Source organism: Hypomesus transpacificus, chromosome 1, assembly GCF_021917145.1.
Source record: "Hypomesus transpacificus isolate Combined female chromosome 1, fHypTra1, whole genome shotgun sequence".
Classification (NCBI taxonomy): domain Eukaryota; kingdom Metazoa; phylum Chordata; class Actinopteri; order Osmeriformes; family Osmeridae; genus Hypomesus; species Hypomesus transpacificus.
The window spans coordinates 1,202,273-1,224,791 of record NC_061060.1 but is presented as its reverse complement, the minus strand read 5'-3'; the positions used below and the strand labels follow the sequence as shown (position 1 = coordinate 1,224,791).

The 22,519-nt window shown below is 45.3% G+C and overlaps 1 protein-coding gene across 1 annotated transcript; it reads left to right on the top strand.

Annotated features, from left to right (window-relative positions):
• The first annotated feature begins 26 nt into the window (after positions 1-26).
• On the top strand, positions 27-19,543 carry egf (epidermal growth factor). Its single transcript, XM_047025179.1, has 23 exons — positions 27-2,799; positions 4,949-5,142; positions 5,378-5,559; positions 6,307-6,534; positions 6,716-6,918; positions 7,008-7,121; positions 7,300-7,422; positions 10,747-10,869; positions 11,549-11,674; positions 11,770-11,906; positions 12,103-12,251; positions 12,389-12,493; positions 12,696-12,919; positions 13,072-13,239; positions 13,844-13,990; positions 14,148-14,318; positions 14,447-14,563; positions 14,950-15,075; positions 15,305-15,427; positions 15,796-15,955; positions 16,431-16,595; positions 17,700-17,796; positions 18,196-19,543. The coding sequence occupies exons 1-23, from the start codon at positions 2,673-2,675 to the stop codon at positions 18,382-18,384; spliced, it is 3,498 nt and encodes a 1,165-aa protein (XP_046881135.1). The 5' UTR covers positions 27-2,672; the 3' UTR covers positions 18,385-19,543.
• The last annotated feature ends 2,976 nt before the right edge of the window (positions 19,544-22,519 follow it).

Here is a 22,519-nt window from a genome sequence, read left to right as displayed (position 1 = left end):
TTTTCTTCGTTTTTTTATTTGAATGGATGGATACATAACTACTGATTGTCGGAGCCTTGTTTAAATGAGAACTTTGACAACATTGTTGTTGTGCCACACATACAGACGTCTATCAAATCTGTCATTTTGTTTACTGTAATGATCTATATTACATTACATGCCAAATGTCTTGTGAAACAGCATATCTGGTTTAGGCCTGTTTTAGGTGTACACATTTTACTCACAGTACATAAATCTGTTTTTGACAGGTACCACTTGCTCAAGGTTTAAGCTGTAAGCTCATTGTTGCCTTACTCTACAAAAAAGCATTCTATTTTGACATTATATTTGACAATCGGAGTAAAGTTTGTGTACATTTTGTTTATATTTATATACAGAAATTATAGTGTACACTTATTTTTAATTAAAGCAAACTGTGTTTGGAGGTAATAGAAATATTTCAAGTGCAGTTCATCACGAACACATACAGTGACACACACCCTGTTCTTGTTTTTGGAAATAAGTGATGCTAAAATGATTTCAGTACTTTACAAATGAAAAGTCGAAACGTTAAAAATAACTGTATATTGCTCCTTTCTACTGACGCACAAATGCAAATGGCAACAAAACAAACATCTAAGGCTAACATATATTTGTCTTTTACACAGCACTGGATGCAAGTGATATGTATCTTTCTTTGATAGCGCTATATATTATACATAGAAAGCCATCATCGTCATAACATGCATTAACGGTGCTAGCGGGCCTGCTAAACTCTTGAGGTGATAATCTTATGAGTGATGGGCTCCTTGCCCTGTCTTCACCCTGCGACAGGTGCATCTGTTCTGCAGCGTTACAGCTCTCTCTGGCACCTCACACAGTAATCTCCTCCACCCTCAGTCTGAAAGCACTGCCTCCGTGTCTCTGTGCTTGTGTCTATGCAAGGACGGAAACTCACACATCCCAGCGGTACATCGCAAATGTGTACGTTCCTGCACCCTCATACAGTCTCTCAGGGTAGCGGGTGACGACCGCTAATCGATGGGTCATGCCTGTCTCAACCAGGTGGTCCTGTAAATCCCAATAACATGGGTGGACCCGGAAAGAGGCATTCCCACCCATCATACCCTGTCTGTCGCCAGCTGTGCCTGGGAGATGTGTGTCCGTCCTACCAGCTGTTCTGTAATCATGACAACACCCAGGATGTTTAACAAACACGATGAGCTGGAGAGGTAGGGTGGTCAGAGTGGAAGAGGAACCTCTAAGCCGGAAGGAAGGGAAGCACTTCTGAAGTCCTTTGGAGATTCGTGGAATCAAGTCGTTTTTGTCAACCTTGACACCTTCACTGCCCCTCCTTTGAGAAGCTTAATCGTCATAGCCCACCTACTTCTGGTCTAACTTATATTCTACATGCAAGGGAACATGTTCCTGGCTTGTTCATGGCTCGAGATAAATGATTTGATGGATTTGCGAGGGGGTCTGCCGGCTGTAAAACTCCAACAAAACACCAAGGATAAAATCCCGTGAAATCATGGGAAGGCATTACCCTGGACTAAGGGCATTATCTTGTATACCGGCTGAAGACACAAGGGTCCTCTCGTTCACGTAAGCCCCATAGAGCTACTCGTGGGTTATAGGCTGTATCGCTGGGAACAATATGCTAGTCAACAAGGGTATGAATAGGGGTTTGAGATGAAGTGGGACGGTTGTTATCCTGGATAAACAGAAAACAAGAGAGGCCCTGACGGCATGTCCTCAAACCATCCGTTGTACGTATTACTCATCCAGCCGGATTCCCTGGAGGAGACAGTCACCCTTAAGAGAAAGAAATCAGGCCTACAAAATACTAATTGACTGACAGACATGCATAGGCATGTGTACGTTGATCCCGAGCGCGTAACACTGTTTGGTTGTCCCAGAGAGTGGCAGGAACACTGAAGCAACTAGTTAGCAATGTTTTAGTGCTGGACTGATAAATCAGTGTTTGCATGCCAGGGTCATGTTCCTGTGGGTATGTCTGGGTTTATGCTAATGTGTGTATGCAGACATGGGAGTCAGAGTTCATCTGTTCAAGGAAGAGACACCACAAAAGAAGAAGAGGTTCATTCCATGACTCTTCTCTTTCTCTCTTTCACACACGCATACACACACACACACACACAGAGGGACAGGGGTTAGGGAGGGGGTGGAGTAGGGCGAGTTGCTGTTATTTTCTTGGACTTTGCTTCAGCCCTGTCTCATCACTTGCATACTCGGCTTTCAGCTTCAGACACCGACTCTTGTGCGGGGAAAATCCTCCAGACTGAGACCGGGATGTGTAAAATGTACCACGAGGGTGTCAGGAATTTCGTACTTTGCTTCCAAAACAGCTAAGCAACCAGGGGGCTGGAGAGAGGAGCCCACTGGATCCCACACATCCAGACCCACGGGCAGACCAGGAGCTGACAAACCTTCCCTTCCTCTCCGTGCCCACGACCTACTGCTTTTGTTTATCGTTTTCCTCCTTTTTTGGGGATGTGAGCCTCCCTCTCTTCTCCTCTCTCGATCTATGCCGGGGCCTCAGACAAGGATGCCCACGGACCTACGGCGACCGTTGCAGAGTTTTGTGGGATTCTCCTACGCCCGGTCTGACGGCGGGAATGCTTGAGCGTGAGTGAAGAGTGGCCCCGCTGACCACCACGGAGTTCAGGATTATGTTCCTTGCTACGGTCGTGGCTCTGCTGGTTTGTTTCTTTGTGCGGAAGGCAGAAGTGACGGAGCCTGGGAGGGAATGCTGGCGCGGGTCCTTGTCGGGTGTGGGTAGCAACTGGAGCTGTGTGGGTGAGTTGGGTTTCACACCTGTTCTGTCGTACCTGAACTTGGAACACTTCCAGGGACAAGTACACCCAGTAAAATCTGATCTGGGATATAAATATTTAGAGTGAGGAAGGAAAAGGTGTATTTGCGTTTGATTTTAGCTTGGATTTGAGCAGGTTTGATGTTAAGTTAGAACTCATCTGCTGCTAAATGCATTTTATGGGAGATTTTGGGCACATTCCAAAATCCCAAAATATACAATACAGTATATTTTGCCTAACATATTATACACAGTGTTTTATAGATATGTTTAAGGCCAGCTGGTCAATGGCTACCTATACTCAAGGGTTGTCTTCACCAAGTGGGAGAAGGGTGAAGAGGGAGGGTCACAAACATAACAGGTCATAGGAACTTGGCCGGGCCTGTGTGTGATGCGCCTCGAGTTGAGCTGACGTTCTGGCCTGTCGTGGGTACTCAGTCTGGGCACACAGGGTTACTGAGAATCCACATGCCACAGAGAATACTTCTGGGAAGGTTATCTCTTGTAATCGAGAGCGGTTATCAACAATAACCTGGGTTTTTCCACCGCTATGGCTGGACAGAAACCTCATAAACATCCAGACCAGCTCATATGGATGTTTTCGACTCATGTCATGACTAGACTATCCACTGAATACTGAAATACTGTGCAATCTCGAGGGGGATAAGAAATACTTTAATTGGAACAGGTTCAGCTGGGTAAATAAAGAGAGGACCCGTAGAATGTTTGAGGTTGCTGGATAATCACTTAAGGCAATTAATCAACAAGTCAATCAGACAATTAATCTATCTGTTTTTTTGATCTACAGCAGGTGAACCTCTTTACACAATTGTGCAGCATAATTGTGCCGAATATGAACCACTAATAGTGTTACTGACCAGAAAATCCACATCGAGATTAAATGAGACTTTTACAAAATAATTAGTTCAAAAAGACCAATCTTGGCATTCACACCCAAAACGTCGTCAACTTGCCTGATCTGGCCTTGCATGCTGTGTCCAAGCCACTTAGCTATGACCCGCCTTAACAGTTCACTAGCGATCATCATGGAAACTCATCTCAGATACAGATGACTCATTGTTTGCTGCACGCTGCTAACAGCTTCATTGTCCTCCTCATTCCTGGGCGACTAGAAGCGGTATCCATGGACGCACAAGACAATGTTATACATCTGTGTTGAAGAACTATCCTAGATAACCATGTTTTCGGGTGTCAATAAAAGGCCATTTGGATGACACAGCCAGGACATATTTAGGACCTTTCACCTCAGAGTAAATATGTGCGTTTAACTGACCTGTTCCTGTGCGGACATGATCTTTAACAAGCTGTCCAAGCAACCTAAATCAACACCTGAAAATATTTTTATTTTTATTTCTGTAATTGGAAATTTCTTCTATGGCTGATATCGTGGAAGATAGAAATACGAAACCATTCAAAAGTTTTACTTCTATAAAAATTGAGAGAAATAGGGTATTGTGAATCAGTGATAGCTGTGACTACCTTCATTCACATGCAAAGATTTTTATCACTTGTGAAAGGAGGGTGTGAAAGGTGATGTTGCTTGGTGACTGCTGGTTTGTTCAAAAGCAGCTCGCCTGCCTTGACCTTAACCCCATTTCCGCCACAAATAGGCTTTTTAGCAAGAAACATCGATCTAACATGTTCAACAATGACATCAGAACCAAGCAGCACACCATTAAAGACTGTGTCTATTAGTCTCACAAAGTCTACAGCAACCGTGCTCTTAGCAACTTGTCCCACCTTGGGCTCTTCACATTCTGGATCTTTCTGTAGCACGGTTGTTCCCTGCTTGTTTAACGTGGTTTCATTCTGACATCAGACAACATGACATTCACAGAGGAAAAAACAGTTGGAGCATATACGACCTGACATTAAGAATGTACCACACGGAGGTCAAACATTAGCTGTGTTTTGGCCCTGATATTGGCCGGGTTTCCCAGATTCGTTAAGAAGGTTTTAACGCCAAGAGCGTCTTAAGAACGTTCTAAGGGCGCTCTCGAACGCTCTTAAGAAGATCTTAGCGTTAAGAGCTTCTTAACGAATCTGGGAAACCCGGCCATTATCTATAACCTACCTCTCTGATAACCTGTGCCCCCCCCCGGATGGTTCCAGAGCCCTACCTTATCTTCGGCCATGGTAAGGGCATCTATCGGATGGACCTGGATGGAGGGAACAGAAAAAGGCTTGTGGCCGGGGTTGGAAACTCGATTCTACTGGACTTCAACTACCAGGAGGGCAGAGTGTACTGGGCTGACAGGACCACTGGGGTCGTCTACAAGGCTGCAATGGATGGTGCACAGAGACAGGTGCTTGTTTTCAACTGAAAAACTCATGTATGATAACACCTAGACCAGTGTACTAATTTGTAGCCTATGGAGGTTTGGCTTCAGGTATTGTTAAACCATGTGCTGGATATGAAAACATGTTGTGTGAGTGATTTTGCCTTGCTGCATGGGGGTATACATTCATATCATATTTAAACTGAAACACATCATCAATGTGTGCAGTTTTAATTGAAAATTGTATCTCAATTCTTTCCAGAAATTATACTCATCTGAAAAAGGCCTCTCGGGTCTTGCGGTTGACTGGATTCAGAATGTTGTCTTCTGGTCAAGTGAAGAAAAGGGAACTATTAAAAGAATGGAAGCAAATGACAAAAATGAGAGGACTGTTTTAAGATATTTATCTCAGCCGTGTTGCATAGCGATCGACCCGAGTGACAGGTAACTCCTTTATTTAAAAAACAATGTCTACCATAAAAGCGCAACAAAATTATTCTAAGCAAGCGAGAGTGAAACAAGACAAAATATATTCTCCAATCGCAGCTGGCAGCCATCCTGTTTGTCTGTGCTATAAATGCTGGGCCATGAAATATTCTCCGTTCTTCAAATGGCTGGCACGTAGGTGCAAACCTACTGACAGACTCTCAAATGCCTTCCCATGGCTGGCTAGACACAACGGTAGCCATTTTCACCAGTGAGGATTATTTCCTCATGCCAGCCATTTTATTGCATTACAGTAACTTCCAACGTTGAGCGACTTAGATATAAGTCAACAGTTTGTGAACTCATAACAAACATAGCTCAACATAAATTGTCCGCTACACAGTCTTTCTGAAAGCAAATCCCATAACACGCACACAAACATTAAACATGGATATGCAGTAGGAAGTGCAAAGAAAGGGAGTCAGGTAGCTGAGCGGTTAGGAAATCAGGCTAGTAATCGGAAGGTTGCCAGTTCGGTTCCTGGCCGTGCCAAATTACGTTGTGTCCTTGGGCAAGGCACTTCACCCTACTTGCCTCGGGGGAATGTCCCTGTACTTACTATAAGTCACTCTGGATAAGAGCGTCTGCTAAATGTAAATTTAAATGTAAGTCTTATAAGACATGTGTTCATCTTGCTGAAAAGACACATTTCTTTCAGAGGTATGTACCATAACCCAATCCCATAACATTTCCTCTTTTCCCAAGGTTTCTGTTTTGGTTGTCTGACGGCATCACACCCAGTATCCAGCGGTCAAACGTGGCAGGAGAGATGACCACTACAGTTTTAAAGATGGCTGAGAAACTCAGAGCACTGTCTATCGACCGAACAGACAAGAGACTGTTCTGGGTCCAGTTCGGTTCTGAAGGAGAAAGTGCTATTGGCTCCTGTGACTACAATGGAAATGTCATCAACACAATCAGTCAGCCTCTCCGGTATGTTTAGCATGTAAATATCGGGAACATAGACAGCTATCGTGTGTGATACAATTATTGTATGATAGCACAACAAAGGTCATTCTAGTGGCGTGGGATTTGTTAGGCCTATATCTAACAAGGCGCATACCCTGGAGAATTGAAATGCAAAGTTCATCAGATCAGTTGTGTTTTCTGCCAGGTCTCAATCTCTTGGGATATTTGTATTCATGGAGCAAGTCTATTACACTGATGCCGCATCGCGGGCTATAAGACAAGTCAACAAGTACACAGGGGGAGCGGCGAAAAAAATTAACCTGAAGCGGATGGCGCACCCCCCCATAGATGTGAAGGTGGTACATCCCCTTAACCAGCCAATAGAAGACCCCGTGGCTGTCTCTCCAGGTTATGATTGCTCAACACCTGCACAGAGTTGAAGAAGTTACCCATAGTAGGCCTATATTGGATGTATTAACATTCATCTGTGCATGCAGGCTGTGATGGACGCGCAGGGCCCTGTGTAAACGTGTGCTCCAACCCAACTGAACAGGGTCTTTGTCAGTGCAGCGAGGGCTTTACCCTCAGCAAGCACGGAAATCATTGTGAAGGTAAACTACTGTTAGCCACCTAGTCTACAATTTACCTACAAAAAATTGGCCAAATCCTTATTACGTCAAATGTAGTATTTCAATAAATGAATTTTCCATATAAATACTGTACTATAAAGTAAACTACATACAAACCCAAGTGTATATGTCAACACCTTTTCATATTTTGCCGCTTTAGATATAAACGAGTGTGCTTTGTGGAGCCACGGTTGCTCCTTGGGGTGCGAGAACGTTCCAGGTTCCTACTTTTGCTCGTGCCCCCAAGGATATGCTCTACTGCCCGATAGGAGAACCTGCCAAGGTAAGACTGCTCAGTGGATTCTAGTCAAGTCATGATGGAGGAAAACGTTTTGCTGTGACGCGTGGATGGTTGAATTGAACAAATCTGTCAAAACACGATGGTATTTGTTTGGTGTTAAAACGTTAGGCTACGTTTGTCGGCGTTAGATTACGGCTATTCTTACATTCTATTGGACGGGAGACATCAACACTTCAGATGTTTGGGTTGGGGGAGGTATTTCAACCGTTATTTTGAGTGACTCGGTTTCAAAGGGAAACATATTATCCATGTCCCTTTGACATGGATAATAAATCTAGTGGGTCAAAACCAGACAGACTAGTGCAAATGACCTGTCGGGTGACCAAGGTCAAACCAGAGGTCCTCCCTTAGGTGTCAGGGTCTGGGAGAATCACCTCAGGAAGAGTATGTGTACGTTAAACCTTCCAAGAGATCTCCAGTAAATAATGAGTCTGTAGTAACACACACACACACAAAACGTGAAACCTACCCTCTCCCTAAATCCACACTGATGGCATAATATGACATGTTTTGCTTGAGGTTGGGACCGGTCTTGCTGTATGAACACCTCCTGTCTTTCTATGACTCAGGTGGACTTTTGGAAATCTTTTAACCGACAACAGATCTGATGTCATTATGGAAGCCACTGTGCCTGTTCTGTTGGATGAGATGGACTGAGCTGGGCAGTCAGATTAGACGATGAGTCGCCGTTGTAAATAGGGGACATATTTAGTCAGCAGTCGTGTCCTGCTAAGCTGGTTAGCAGACAACATTTGGCAAGGTGTAGAAGATTACTGAATGTTCAGGACAACAGTTTAGGAAGACAATGAAAAAGATTACACTGATCTCTTCTTATGGTGCCTGTGTTGCTGTTTCTTGAGAAAAAACTTGAATTACAGATGAATGTAAATGAAATTGATCATCTTTTTATGTGTGTCCTGAGTATGGCAGTTGGAAGGCATGAATCAACTACGTTTACTTTAAGGTCTGAGAAAGTAATAATAATGGGCCTCATTCTCAAACATTTTCTTAAGTTTCTTCTGAATTATTTCTTAGGGGCTACGGAAAAACAACGTAAGAAATAGACATCCGCCAAATTCATGAACGCTTGAAAATGTGTTCCTGCGCATGCAGAACTTTTCTGAGCTGTGCTCCCCGGGAAGAGTTTTCTTAAGTTGAAAGCGCGTCCTAGGCCCCGTCCACACTAGCGTTTTTATATTGTTTCCAAATGTTTGCCGTCCACACTAACACGGGTACATGACAATTGTTGTCATGGTTATGCTACTCCTGCACCTCCCTCCCGCCACGCTGCTCTGTTTACATACTACTTGGACAATACTATTTGGTCCTGTTAAAGAAAGCAGCCATCTTTGTTCATGCATGAGCAAACCTCATACTGACACATGTCTTTGTCATCAACCCAAGGAAGACCTGGTTGTTCACCAGTGTTAAGTGTTAGGGTGTAACATCAGTGTTGGGAACGTTACCGAAATTTTGAAATTAGTTACAGTTAGTAGTTACTTATTTCAGAAGTAACTGCATTACTTTACTAGTTACTGCATAGAAAAGTAATTTGTTACAAGGGAAAGTAACGTTTGCATTTCTTTTAATTCCCTGCTTCTATTATCAAATTAACGCACATAGATAGTTATACAATTTTAGTGTTGCAGTGGCACAGTGTGGGACACGACAACTGTCAAATGTTATATCATTGTATGTTGCTCATTAGTTGCCTGAAGGCAACGGACTCAACTGTTGACATAGGTCGCATGTCTTGACAACATACCTGGCAATCACTCTGTTTAGTTCTGCCTGGCTTAGAGACTGGAAATACTTCTGTTTAAAATCAAGCCTGGGCTGTTTTGATGAAGTGGCTTCGACTGCTTGATCAGCGGAGCTAGCACAGGGTTCTTTCACGATTAGCTTTGTAGAAGCGTGTTGTTTTACTAGGTGCTTGTGAAGATTATAATTACTATTCTTCGCAGTGGATACAGTTCTCGCACCTGCACACAAACTACAACTAACCAGTATATTTTTTATCCTTGATCTGGAAAATAATGTCGATATTTCCATGACACAAAGCTTGCACGTTCCGAACTGTCGGCCATTGTGTGGGTTGGTCTAAAATGCGGAGTGATTCATTCTTACACTGCGTCACCGTAAACCTGTTTAAATTAGATTTAAAACAGGAAATTGGGGAATTCATGCAAGAAAAAAGTAACGAGCCCATTTAAATTTCAGTAATGTATCTGCATTACTTAATTGAAAAAAGTAATGAGTTACATTACTAGTTACCGCCAAAAGTAGTGGAGTTACTTTGTAATGCGTAATTCCCAACACTGGTTACAGTAGAGTACGATAGAGTACGGTACAGCACAATAGAGTACAGTAGAGTACATTATGCTCCTGCGCAGTTACATCACAAGTTGGGACTCAAAGGCCATTCTCATGTCGTCACACTTTCACCTGTTTGGATTAGAGCTGATTTCATAAAGAGATTACACAGAGGCAGGGGTTAAGGAGATTGTTGTCCACCAACCATCTGCCTTTGTCAAAGCCTCGCTCTGTCCGGGAAAGTGGTTTTGCGGCCAAAAATAGTCGCTGAATATTTTCAGTGCTAACATCTGAAGTCTTTAGGTTCGTTACGTGACATGGTCGTGGAAGGCGGCTCTAAATATGGCTCGTAATCTGCCAACATCTTTGACAGGACTTTGTTTTAAGATGTTCAAAGACAGTACTGACAACTGAATATGGTTGGTAGTTTTACATGGTGTAATGACATTGCATTGAACAACAAAAGAACGAAGGAATACAATAAAGAAAAAGTGTGCCTTAATAGTCACTGGTACTCAGATGGGCTTCCCAGGGGGCAGCAGATGGAATGTTTACATTTACACAGGGGGATTTGAACCTGCAGCCCGCTCTAACCACTGAGCGCTACCCACCCTCAGCAGCTGGCCTCTAGGTGTGTTGGTTGGAGACAAAGGAGGAGGTGGAGAGGGTGCAGGAGTAGAAACACTGCTAATATGATCATAGGTTGACTGGGTCTCAGGTTTGGCGAATCATAAATCAGGTGTGTGATTGGCTGATGGGAGTTGACTTGTGGGTTTTCTCCCGAGCCTCATGCACATCTGAATGTCTTTGATGCGACCATCTTATCCAAAACAATAACTTTGAAGTGCGTGAGTAACATTTGTTTATATCCAAACCTTCTCTTTTATCCAAATAACTCTAATTATCCAAATAAATCATTTATTTGCCTGTTTTGCTGAAAAAACATCCAGAATGTGTTTGAGTGTTGGAGACGGTGTGTTCTTGCCTTGACAGAGACCTTCCCATGCGAGGGGAACATGACCCAGTGTGACGGAGGCTGTGTGAGATCAGAGAGTGGGCCTGTGTGTGTGTGTTCTGAGGGGTCCACACTCCTGCCTGGGGGCCTCTCCTGCTCAGGTACTAACGGAATGGATTTATTTACTTAAATAATATGAGAATTGTATGTAAATTATGTAACGTATAACTGTATATTTATAGAAATACACCGAAAAATGTAAACAAACTGAAATCAGTTGAGGGACTCACGAGTCGTAGCTGCTTTCCATTTTTTGTATTTCAGTGTTTAACTCCTAACTAAACAACTTATGAAACAATGTGAAACACAGAAACCTTTCAAGGCATGTCTCTGTGTCACCCTGTCACCCTCTCTCTCTCTCTATATATCTCTCTCTCTCTCTCTCTCTCTCTCTCTCTCTCTCTCCCTGTCACCTTGTCTCTCTCTCTGTCTCCCTGTCTCTCTCCTTGTCTCTCTCCCTGTATCTCCCTGTCTCTCTCTATATCTCTCTCTCCCTGTATCTCCCTGTCTCTCTCCCTGTCTCTCTCCCTGTCTCTCTCCCTGTCTCTCTCCTTGTCTCTCTCCCTGTATCTCCCTGTCGCTCTCCCTGTCTCTCTCCCTATCGCTCTCCCTGTCTCTCTCCCTGTCTCTTCTCTCTCTCTCTCTCTCTCTCTCTCTCTCTCTCTCTCTCTCTCTCTCTCTCTCTCTCTCTCTCTCTCCCTGTCACCCTCTCTCTCTCTCTGTCTCCCTGTCTCCCTGTCTCTCTCCCTGTCTCGCTGAGTGTCTCTGTGTGTCTCCCAGGGTGCTCCTCAGCAGACAGAGGAGGCTGCAGTCAGCTGTGCTCCCCCACTACCCTGGGCCACTGGGAGTGTGAGTGTGTGCCAGGCTACCGGCTCCACCAGGACGGGAGGCGCTGCTCTGCCACAGGTGGGTCAGGTGAAACCACGCAAAGCCACATCGTCACCGCTGGACGTTTTCAGCCAAACCTTCTGTATCGATGCCCTCCTGTTCACCCCTTGCAGGACCAGCTCCTTACCTGGTGTTTGCTAACATGGTGGATGTCAGGAGAGTGAATCTTGACGGGTCAGGTGACCATAGACTCCTGGAGGAACCTCAGGGAAACGTGATCGCCTTGGATTATGATCCCGTCCAAAACAAAGTAGGGGATTGGACGAGAGTCTGTGCTGTGTTAAAATACAGGAACTCTGTCGCTATGGGACTGGACCAATACAAGATTCAGGTTTACTGCCATCTATTGGTTGTGTCCTGCAACAGCATTCTGTGTGCCTGTGTTGTGGGCAGGTCTGCGTGCATCCTCAACACGTCTGTGACTGTGCTTCTGTCTGTGTTCTCAGGTGTACTTTGCCAGTACGACTCTGAGGCAGATTGAGCGGGTGGATTTGTCCGGGGGGTCCAGAGAGGTTGTGGTGAGCGGGGGTCTGGACTCCCCTGAAGGGCTGGCCGTGGACTGGATCCACCGCAGGCTGTACTGGACCGACCGGGGGTGGGGCCTGGACGCCAGTCTGTGGACGTCTATTTTACTGACCACTATTTGAACTGAAAATGTTATTAACATATGAATATTTAAATATTTTCTTCTTGTCCTCTCAAAAACCTTCCTTTTGAAACATTTTGTTCCAGACTCTCTACTATTGAGTGCAGCACTTTGAACGGGCTGGACAGAGAAACAGTGATAAGGAAAGGGATCCAAGCTCCAAGAGGAATCGCTGTTCACCCTCTCGCAAAGTAAAATATCATTCTAGTGCGTGCAACATCTTAAACACCTCACGGCAAAGTAATTCCAAACACTTAAGTGATAGACTATTTCAAAGTGTCTATTTTAAAACTTCACTAGGTTTCAGAAACTATTTTTACTACTCCTGTCTGAGATCACACACCCCACCAAACTCCAGCTGTTCAAGTCATTATTTCTGTCTTCCCTTTGGAGGAAGTTGTTCTGGACGGACATGGGCCGGCGTCCGGCGGTGTTGGGCGCGGCGCTGGATGGGCGCGAGCGCTGGGTGGTGGCTGACAGCGGGCTGGAGATGCCTTGCGGACTGGCTCTGGACTTCCCTCAGGAGCGTGTGTTCTGGAGCGACAGCAGGACCAGGGCGCTGGAGAGCGCCAACCTGGACGGCTCGGAGAGACGGCTGCTGACAGAGAACGAAGTAGGTGAGGTTTCTGTTGAACACACACATGTGCACACATGTACACACACTCATGCACACACACACCTATAGAAACATACATGCACACACCCACGTACGTTATTGTCTATCCGGATGCTCTTAACCCTGGCGTTTTGTGTTTTCTGATTGGTCCAGGGCGACCTTTTGACCTGGCGGTGTTTGAGGACCGTGTGTGGGTCTCCGACCGGGAGCGGCGCTCGCTGGGGAGCTTCGACAAACGCAGCGGAGAGAAACTGGAGCGTATCCACGTTAACGTGGTTCAACCGGCGTCCATTGTGGTGGTTCATCCCATGGCCAAGTCAGGTAGGAAGAGAGGGAAGGACAGGGATGGAAGGAAGCGGTTACATTTTCAAGGCACTTTTTTTTTAACGTTTTAATCTGTATTTGGTAGCATGATCTCTCTTTCCTCTCTTCTTCTCACACAAAACTAAGTTTCTAGTAAAAAATAAAACAAAAAACAAATTAAAATAAGTTCTTTTGGCAACTTATTTTTAGAAAGGTTAGAAAAATTGGAAAGGAAAAAACAACCTAACCCTGAATAACTTTTTGAAAGGTTGAAAAAATAGAAAGATTGGTTCAAAAAGTTTAGAAACCTTTTTTTTTTACAACACGACATAAGGTTTGTAGTAAAACAAAAACAAAATATTGCAAATATTTTTTTATTTTTTGGGGGGGGAATTTCTTTTTTTATAAAAAACATTGTTTTGGGTTTGAGTGTGCTAGATTAGAGTGAAAGCCCACAGGAAGGTATGTCTTCAGGGGCAGGGCTGGAGAGCCCTATACAGCTCAATCATCTTGTGTGACTCGTTTCCATCTCATCCAGGGTTCAGGGTGGTTTAGGTGCAGTTCAATGGGCTCGTCAGAAGGGCTGTGTCAACAAAATGTGATTTGATTTGATCTCCTTCAGAAGCGGACATGTGCCTCCACCAGAATGGGGGCTGTTCCCAGGTGTGTGAGAGCAGACTAGGGCACCCTCTCTGTTCCTGCTTCCCCCACTACCAGCCCTCCGAGGGGGACAGCTGTGTACCCATCACCACATCCAGCAAACCAGCAGGTGGTCAGACACCAAAACATCAAATCAACCCATCACATTTTAGGATTTTCATAATGCTTCCAATGCTTCCATGAAATTCATATTGTGTACAGTCACCTGGCTGCCTCCCGACACGACCAAAGAGATCACTGTTCTTGCTGTGCTTCTGGTTTGACAGAGTCTGGAGATTGGGGAGAGTCTGTAGATCCATTCTCTCTGAAGAACAAGACTCTGAACGATGAGAGCATGCCCCTGCCCCTGCCTGGGCTCTCCTCAGACGGAGAAGAGGCCGACGCCCACCTGGAGCACAGCAGCGAGCCGGCGCTCTTTACAGAGAAGATGGTCTCAGGTAGGCACCAGAATCACACTATAAAGAGATCACTCTACAGATAGATCACCTACTACATACACTATTTGTATTTTACTCAGGATAAAAATAAAAAGAAGCTTGAACTGTTGTTGTTGCTGTGGCTGCAGACCAAGACGACTGTTCGTCTCTGCGCTGCGACGTGAACGCTCGCTGCCTGGTGCAGACAGGAAGTGCCAGCTGTGTCTGCCGAGACGGCTTCACTGGAGACGGAGACCTGTGTGTGGGTGAGGAGGGGGAGGAGGGGGAGGAGGAGGAGGGGGTGGAGGAGGGGGGGAGGCTTTAGGAGGAGGGGGAGGAGGAGAAGGGGGAGGAGGGGGAGGAGGCTTTAGGAGGAGGAGGAGGGGGAGGGGGAGGGGGAGGAGGGGGGGGGGGAGGGGGGAGGAGGGGGAGGAGGGGGAGGGGGGGGAGGGGGGGGAGGGGGAGGAGGGGGGGGAGGGGGAGGGGGAGGGGGAGGGGGAGGGGGAGGGGGAGGGGGAGGGGGAGGAGGAGGAGGGGAAGGGGGAGGAGGGGAGGGGAGGAGGGGGAGGGGGAAGAGGACATTAGTAAAACATGAGGCTTGTAGAAGTAAAGTAGTTAGTTTGAAGTAGTGTGACTCTGTGGTTGTGTGCAGACGTGGACGAGTGTGAGGCGGGCGTGTCTCAGTGCAGCGTCCAGAGTTCAGAGTGTGTGAACACGGCCGGGGGGTATGACTGCCAGTGTCGTCCTGGCTTCACTGGAGACGGGCACCACTGCACAGGTGATGCAGTCACACACTCACATATTCACACACGCACATTTTTTTTAATTTAACCTTTATTTAACCAGGTGATCCGATTTGAGAACATATTCTCATTTGCAACGGTGACCTGGCCAAGACAAAACGCATACGTGCAAGACAACATGCAACAGCCTCACACATACAAGCACACACACACCAACCCCCTTTCTCCTGTGTAACTCCCTAACTTGTGGACGTTCCTCCCCAGACGTTGACGAGTGCTCGCTGGGATCACACAGGTGTGATGAGAGGGCTGAGTGTGTGAACAGCCTGGGGAAGTACCTGTGCAGGTGTCAGGCTGGGTACAGTGGACATGGACATAGCTGCCACGGTGAGTAGGCCCTGCTCTGAGACCACCACTAACCACAGGCCTTACCTGAGGGGCGCTCAGTAGTACCTAAGAACCCTGAGAGGGATTTCTGAGAACATTTGCACAGCTCTAACCTCCCCTCTAGCTTATTAAAAGCTTCATATTTTCATAGAGGAACTACGTTTTCATTGAGACCAGCTGTACACGTTTCCTGGGAGTTTTTCCTCGTCTACCTTGTGGGTTTAGGTCAGTTTAGGTGCAGTTTTATGGGCATTTACAAAGCCCTGTGGGACATGTAGCAAATAGCCACACAAACATGATGAGACACGATCTACTGAGGTGTACAGGGGTGGAGCTCAGCCACGTCACCTCTCCCCGCTTGTCCACAGAGACGCAGACCAAATCAGCGCTGGTGACGACCCGCAGCCCAGTGGACCCCACCACCAGGGGGCAGCAGTCTGTGGAGAGCTGTCCCTCCTCCCACGACTCCTACTGTCTCTACGAAGGCACCTGTTTCTACTTCCCAGAGATGGAGTCCTACGCCTGCAAGTAGGACTGAACCCTCAGACAACTCTGACCTCTGAACGACCTTTAAGGTCACGACACGCCAGATGTGTTTTGTGTTTGTGTTGGGTGATGTGTGTTGTCAAATCAGACTTGATCACTAGGTGGCAGTGTTGTTCCATGCTTCTGTATCTGAGAATTCAGTTTTCATCAACCCTTTCCCCTGCTCCAACACACCTGATTCAAATGAAACACACCTGATTCAAATGAATAGGTGTGTTGAAGCAGGGAAACATCTAAAGCACACAGGACACTGGGCCCTGAGGACCAGGGTGCTCCTTTGTTAAAGTTGAACATATCTGTTCAGTCTTTTCAAAATCATATTTTGAATGAATTTAATTGGATCCAAATACTTTGAATATCAAGCACCACTTGGTTAACCAAAGAAACAAGACTGTATGACACAATAAGTGTTAGAAGGGTGTGTGAGGTGTTTTTCCCTGCGGTGTGTGTGTCCCAGCTGTGTGCTGGGCTACATGGGTGAGAGGTGCCAGTTCAGCGACCTGCAGTGGTGGGATCTGCAGCAGGCTGAGCAGGAGAAGAGGAGGAACGTGGCCATCGCTGCCTGCATGGCCGGCCTCATCACCCTGCTCTCCATCGCTGCCTGCATCACCTACTGCTATGGGTGAGAGGGGAGGGGAGGGAGGTAGGGAGGTGGAAGTAATGAGATGTGAATGGGAGTTAAGTACAAAAAAATCCCAAATTTGAAAGTCAGTTCAGCCTAGAGTTTCTGTTTTGGAAACTGTTGAGGGTCTGTCAGGAGACAGGGTGTGTGGGTCATGTGATGCAGGTGTGGACGCGCTACAGCAGTGTTGCGCTCGCAGGAGTGCGCGGAGAGCATACACAAACTATACACACTATCCCCTCTCTCTCTCTCTCTCTCTTGTTTTTATATCCCGTTGATACGGCTGTAAGTGGCTGATTCTCTTTGCGGATGTTTTGGTTGCTTAGGGACACGATGCCGGAGAAACGCCTGTTTTGACTCACAAAACAGCCCCTCTGCTTCCTCCTCTCAGAAGGGCGTGCTTGGTTTCCTCTGTGGAGAAAGCACGCTTTCAATGACATGCTTGGTTTAGCTTGTTCTGCAGCAATTACACAGCAAAATAGGTCATTTTTGGGGCCCCAAATGGACCCGCTGAGGTATAGCCCTGTGGAGACGCTACGCAGGCCCCAATAGCTCTGCCACAAATTGCCTTTCGCACTTGAATGCAGGTCGACTACCTCGGTGTGGGTTTAGCTCCCACACATCACCCTCCCTCTTAAAACTAACACCCCTTCACACACACAACGCTGTTGAAATTCATCCTGTGTTGTAGCTGAACACAACCCCAGCCTCTGGAGAAGGGATGGGTCACAGAGATCAGAGAAACAAAGGCACTAACTCTATAAGACAACATCGGACTGTGAAATGGATCTTTCCAGACTCTGGTTGACGAGTCATGGGGCCTGTTTGCATTTGCTGTCTTATGGAAAGGTGAAGGATAACAGAGACCTGGATCAGTGTAACAGAGATCCAGTCCATCACCAGGATACATCAGTGGACCAACGTCTCCATTTAAGTCACACATTTTACATGGAGGACGCCAGGGAACAAGATTTCTTGTTGTTCACTGAAACCTGCGATAAACATAGCAATCCAAATACACAAATGAGATGATAATAAATGTACTTAATGTGATGAGAGATTGAAACTGCACTTGTTCCAAGTTGACTGTGTTCTGGCTCACAGGTCTAGGAGTTTGTTCCGGGAGCATCCCTCGGTGGATGACATGAGCGTGAGCACCAGCACGGAGGAGACCACGCCTAACAACACCAGCCCGCCACGGGTACGACCACACCATGGTAACCTAGGTGACACACCAGGGTTGCCTAGGTGATACATCTTTTCCAGGGTTACCTGGGTGATATGGCTATGAAAAACTGAAAACAACAAAGTGGCGAGTTAACGTGTAAACACACTCTGTCTTCCTTCTTGTCCTGTCCTCTCCTTCCTGTCCTCTCCTACTTCCTGTCCTACGTCCTGTCCTGTCCTACTTCCTGTCCTCTCCTTACTGTCCTCTCCTACTTCCTGTCCTACTTCCTTTCCTCTCCTTCCTGTCCTCTCCTACTTCCTGTCCTGCTTCCTGTCCTGTCCTCTACTTCCTCTCCTCTCCTACTTCCTGTCCTCCTTCCTGTCCTCTCCTTCCTGTCCTACTTCCTGTCCTACTTCCTGTCCTCTCCTCCAGTTCTATGTGGTGCTGGATGCAGCAGAGGGGCAGCTCCTCCATGCCCGGGGTTGTTCCGTCAGAGCCATGTGTCCGTCCTGCACCCCCGAGAACGCTGCCCCCCCTCCTCCCCCCGCCGTGTCCACGCAACACTCTGACCAGCGCAGGAACTCTGCTGCCACCGCGCTGAAGGGACAGCTGACCTACTGAGACCTTTAACGTGGCCGTGAGCGACCCTGGCCTGGTGTGTGTTTGACCAGGGGACAGCGTGATGGAGGAGGCGGGAGCTCTGCGGGGAGGGCTCCGTGACGACGGTGACCATGGAGACGAGGGGTGTTAACACCTCGCATCCACCCACAGCCTCGATATCCTGGAGGAGCCACAACCTCAACCCCTCAGCTCAGCTGAGCATGCTCACACGCACACACACACCCTGCACATGCACACACACACCCTGCACACGCACACACCACACACACCTCCGCACACACATACACATCCAGCCATACCCAACTAGACACACCCACACAAACATACACTGGAAGAACAATTGTTTGTCCATTTTTAATTCAGTTCAACTTCATTTCAACAATCCTGTTAAGATCTTAATTATAGTTGCATTTTTGTTGATTTATTTGTATTATTTTTCTTCCACGGCTCCTATAAGAACACAAACATGTAGTTATACTACTTAATTTACTATATGAGAAATTATAATATTTGTATCGCATAATGTGAAATTGATGCTTTAGGTTGAGTAACCTTGCTGCATATCCCTCTGTGTCTTATTTTGAAATGTCATGAAATGAAAGTCAGATAAGCTTTGAGTTGTTAAAACTGGTCAAATTATATTTCACATAATTGAAAGTAACAAGCAGTATATAATATTGATGCTACTGAAGTGTATTATACTATGAGTTATAAAATCGGTATATTTCAGTACACTGTACAGTATCAAACCCCATGCTGTAACCAAGTTTTTACGTTGGTTTTTTATTGCATTTTTTTTATCAACTGTTTAGCATACAATATATTTGTCAACTAAATAATGTAGATACCGTAAGCATTACCATTGTATTAGAAAATAAATCAAACCAGTTTGTTAGTCTGCTGACGCGTTCGTGGGCAGAGGCATCTCGGAGGCTAGATGTATTTTCATATGTAGATTGAGTTCTGGACCTTTCTAATTTTCTATACATTTGTGTTTGTGGTAGAATATAATGGCTGCATTGTGTTTGCAGCGTAAACTTTTCATTGAAAAAGTGGGAAGATATTTGTGACTTTGTGAATGTAGATTGTTTAAACCAAAAAACCCACCAAACACTGATTTATATGGCTTTGAATCAAATGCTTGCATATTTTCTCTAGTAATAAAATACCTATAATCCATCACAATGATGTCATAAAACCATAATTAAATTTTGTTTGAATTCAGACGTAGATGGAGAGAGGGGACAAAGTGTTTGTGTAACAAAAGAAGACACGCTTGCTTTTCTGTAAGAAAAAAATCTCTCCATAGAAGAGAAAGATTGTATCACCTTTTTAGTCTCACCTCAACAGTAAAATGTGACAACTGAGAAATAACTAATTGTTCTTTGCCCTAAAACTGAGATTACCTCACATCAGGTCCCTCAATCCAGTCAATTCAAGAAGGAGAATGGAGATATGGAGATATCGCTAGTTACCCAGGGAGACTGGCGCTGATGTCAAGCTTGTGACCCTCGTCTTAGTCTTTGGAAGTGAACTGAAGACTATTTGTGAATGTTTTAAAAGGCCGTGGAGGGTTGTTTACTTGTGAGTGTAGATCTACCACTCTCACTCACGCTTCTCTCTGTCTCCATCACCACTCGTGTTTCCTTAGGTGAAGACCGCTCTGCTTCAGCGAGGACTCATTCCTCTCCTCGTCCAAATGTCTCTCCCTGGAACATTGGACACCAGTTTTCACCCCCCTCACGCTCTGTCCCTCATATCTCGTCTTTTCTCAGGCTTCACTGAGAACATATAATCAAGGAGCTGGCCTCTTCTTTGTTTAGAGAGGAGGGGTAAACAAAGCTCTTTCCTTGAAAAACCATCAGCGGCCACATCGATATTGATTTCCTGGAAAGACACACTTATCTATATATTGCTCTCTATTACGGTTAACAGACAGGTTAGGGCCCCATTCTGAAGAGGAGTAGATCGCCACTGGAAAAAAAATGAAATTGGAACCTTGTGTCAATTTATTTTGTATTACTCCTCAATAGAGGGCAATAGGGGCCAATAGAGTTGATGGTAACCAAGGTTTGATTTCCAATATGTATTGCTTTTATATTGTTTTTATGGATATTTACCATTTGGTCGTTGGCCTTCAACGGCCTTCAACGTTTTGTATTTGATGTGTGGCCTATAACTATCAATGCAAATCAACAGTAATTGTAACTCTTATTCAATATTGTGTAATAGAATACATGAACCGAAATGAAATTAGAATAGTAGAAAGCAGAATAGAAAGCAGAATAGTTGAGAGACAGAAGTAGAGAAGTAGAGATAGCTGGGAGGTGTTGATGAAGAGGAAGATGTGTTGATGAGGAGGAGGTGTTGATGAAGACATCTTGACGTCCACATCGCCATCTGTGAACGTCAAAATGAAGGAAAGCATAATCTCTCGCTCTTTCCTCTCTCTTTCGTGCTAACAGAGAGCAGAAAGTGGATCATTTGTGTTGGAGCCGTGTGCTGCAGTCCAGTCACATTTTAGCTTCAGCTGTTGGGAATTAAAACCAGCGGATCAAGGGATGAGGGAGGTAATCCACCTGAGAGAGACAGACAGGGAGAGAGAGATGGAGTGAGATATAGAAAGAATGAGAGACAGAGAAGAGGAGAGATGGTGTGAGATACAGAAAGAGAAGGAGAGAGAGAAATAATGGAAACTGGATAGAGAAAGGCAGAGGGGTAGAGGGTGCAAATGAAGAGCACCAGAAACTTTGGTGATGAGTTGAAAACTGAGAAAAAAAATAAACGAAATAAAGATACAAAACACAATTATTATTTTTTGTCCAGGAAATTAGCCCATCCCTCGTGTCTGTAGGGTGGAAGCGGTTGGTCCATTGCCACGGCCTCGCACTGTCTTCCTAAAAGCCCACAGATGAAGGGGTCTAAATAAAGCATTAGCTACCCACTCAAAGGCTTTGCTCTGATCCTTCAGGTCACTCTGTGGCTGCTGACCTGGGACAGTTGGGGCTGTTTTGCAGGGCTTTGGGCAAATTTAGAAGTGGGAGGCGGGGTTTAATACATGTATTTAGACATGAAGACATGCCCGAAGCACCGGGTTTCTCAGAGTGCATTGCTCACCTTTCTACTCTCGTGGTGGTGCCGTGATGCGCGTGGATTAAAAGGAACTTTGTGCTAAGCCAGCAACCTGGCGCCCTTATTTGCATTGTCCTGCAACAATGGGACTTAAAGTGGCGATCAATGTAAAAGCGAACAGAAAGAAAGAAAAAGCTAACATTTTCGAACACAGATGTACACACGCACCACTAATCATGCGCATTGTATTACAGGAACTTGATACAGGAGGTTTAGTAGGCTACGTAAAACAATACATATATATATATATATATATATATATATATATAAACATTAATATTACCCATTTAAATATTATACATAATTGGGATTGTACTATTGCAATGCATTTGATACCGTAGTAGTAGAATGTCTCACAGCTGTGGAAATAATTTGCTCGTGTTTATGTAGCTGAATGAACTGCAGGAATGTGAACAGTATAGAAAGTAATGATACGGACACTGCTGTTGCATAAATGTTTTTTGATGTTGAGTCCTGAGTGGAAACATTCATCTAAACATTTATCTACGCATTCGGTTCAGGTAATTTTCTCCACGGCGTCAGCGTTGTCATGACTGTTCAGCAGATGGCGCCAGTAGACAACAAACATGTCTTAAACCGGTCTCACCCTTCTCCACCAGCTCCTGCTCTCGAGTAAGACTGACCTTTATTCCTCACTTTCACGGTTGATCCACACAGTTGAAATCATGAACATATAGTAGGCCTATATCGTAGGCCTATATCGTGCTTGTGCTGACGGGTGTGTCATTTGTAAAGGCCATGAATTAATGAATTTTAGCATAACAATGTTAAGGTCACGAGTTCAAGTCATACATAAATGAGTGACTTGCACACATTTGATTTGAGTTTTTATTTTATGGCGCGTGTGAAATATAGACCTACGATTAAAATGGAAAAACGCGGAACGCATCATAGAATAAAAATATAATGCACACTAGACTAACCCACACAATACCATGGAAAGTCGAAGGGAACGTGGCTGCCTATTGTAATCATCTGTTTC

What these genes read in the sequence shown, in the direction of transcription:
- egf (XM_047025179.1), top strand. Translation starts at nt 2,673, where the DNA reads ATGTTCCTTGCTACGGTCGTGGCTCTGCTGGTTTGTTTCTTTGTGCGG. An exon ending in AGACGGAGACCTGTGTGTGG is followed by an intron (nt 14,564 to 14,949) that starts GTGAGGAGGGGG and finishes GGTTGTGTGCAG; the next exon opens with ACGTGGACGAGTGTGAGGCG. An exon ending in ACATGGACATAGCTGCCACG is followed by an intron (nt 15,428 to 15,795) that starts GTGAGTAGGCCC and finishes GCTTGTCCACAG; the next exon opens with AGACGCAGACCAAATCAGCG.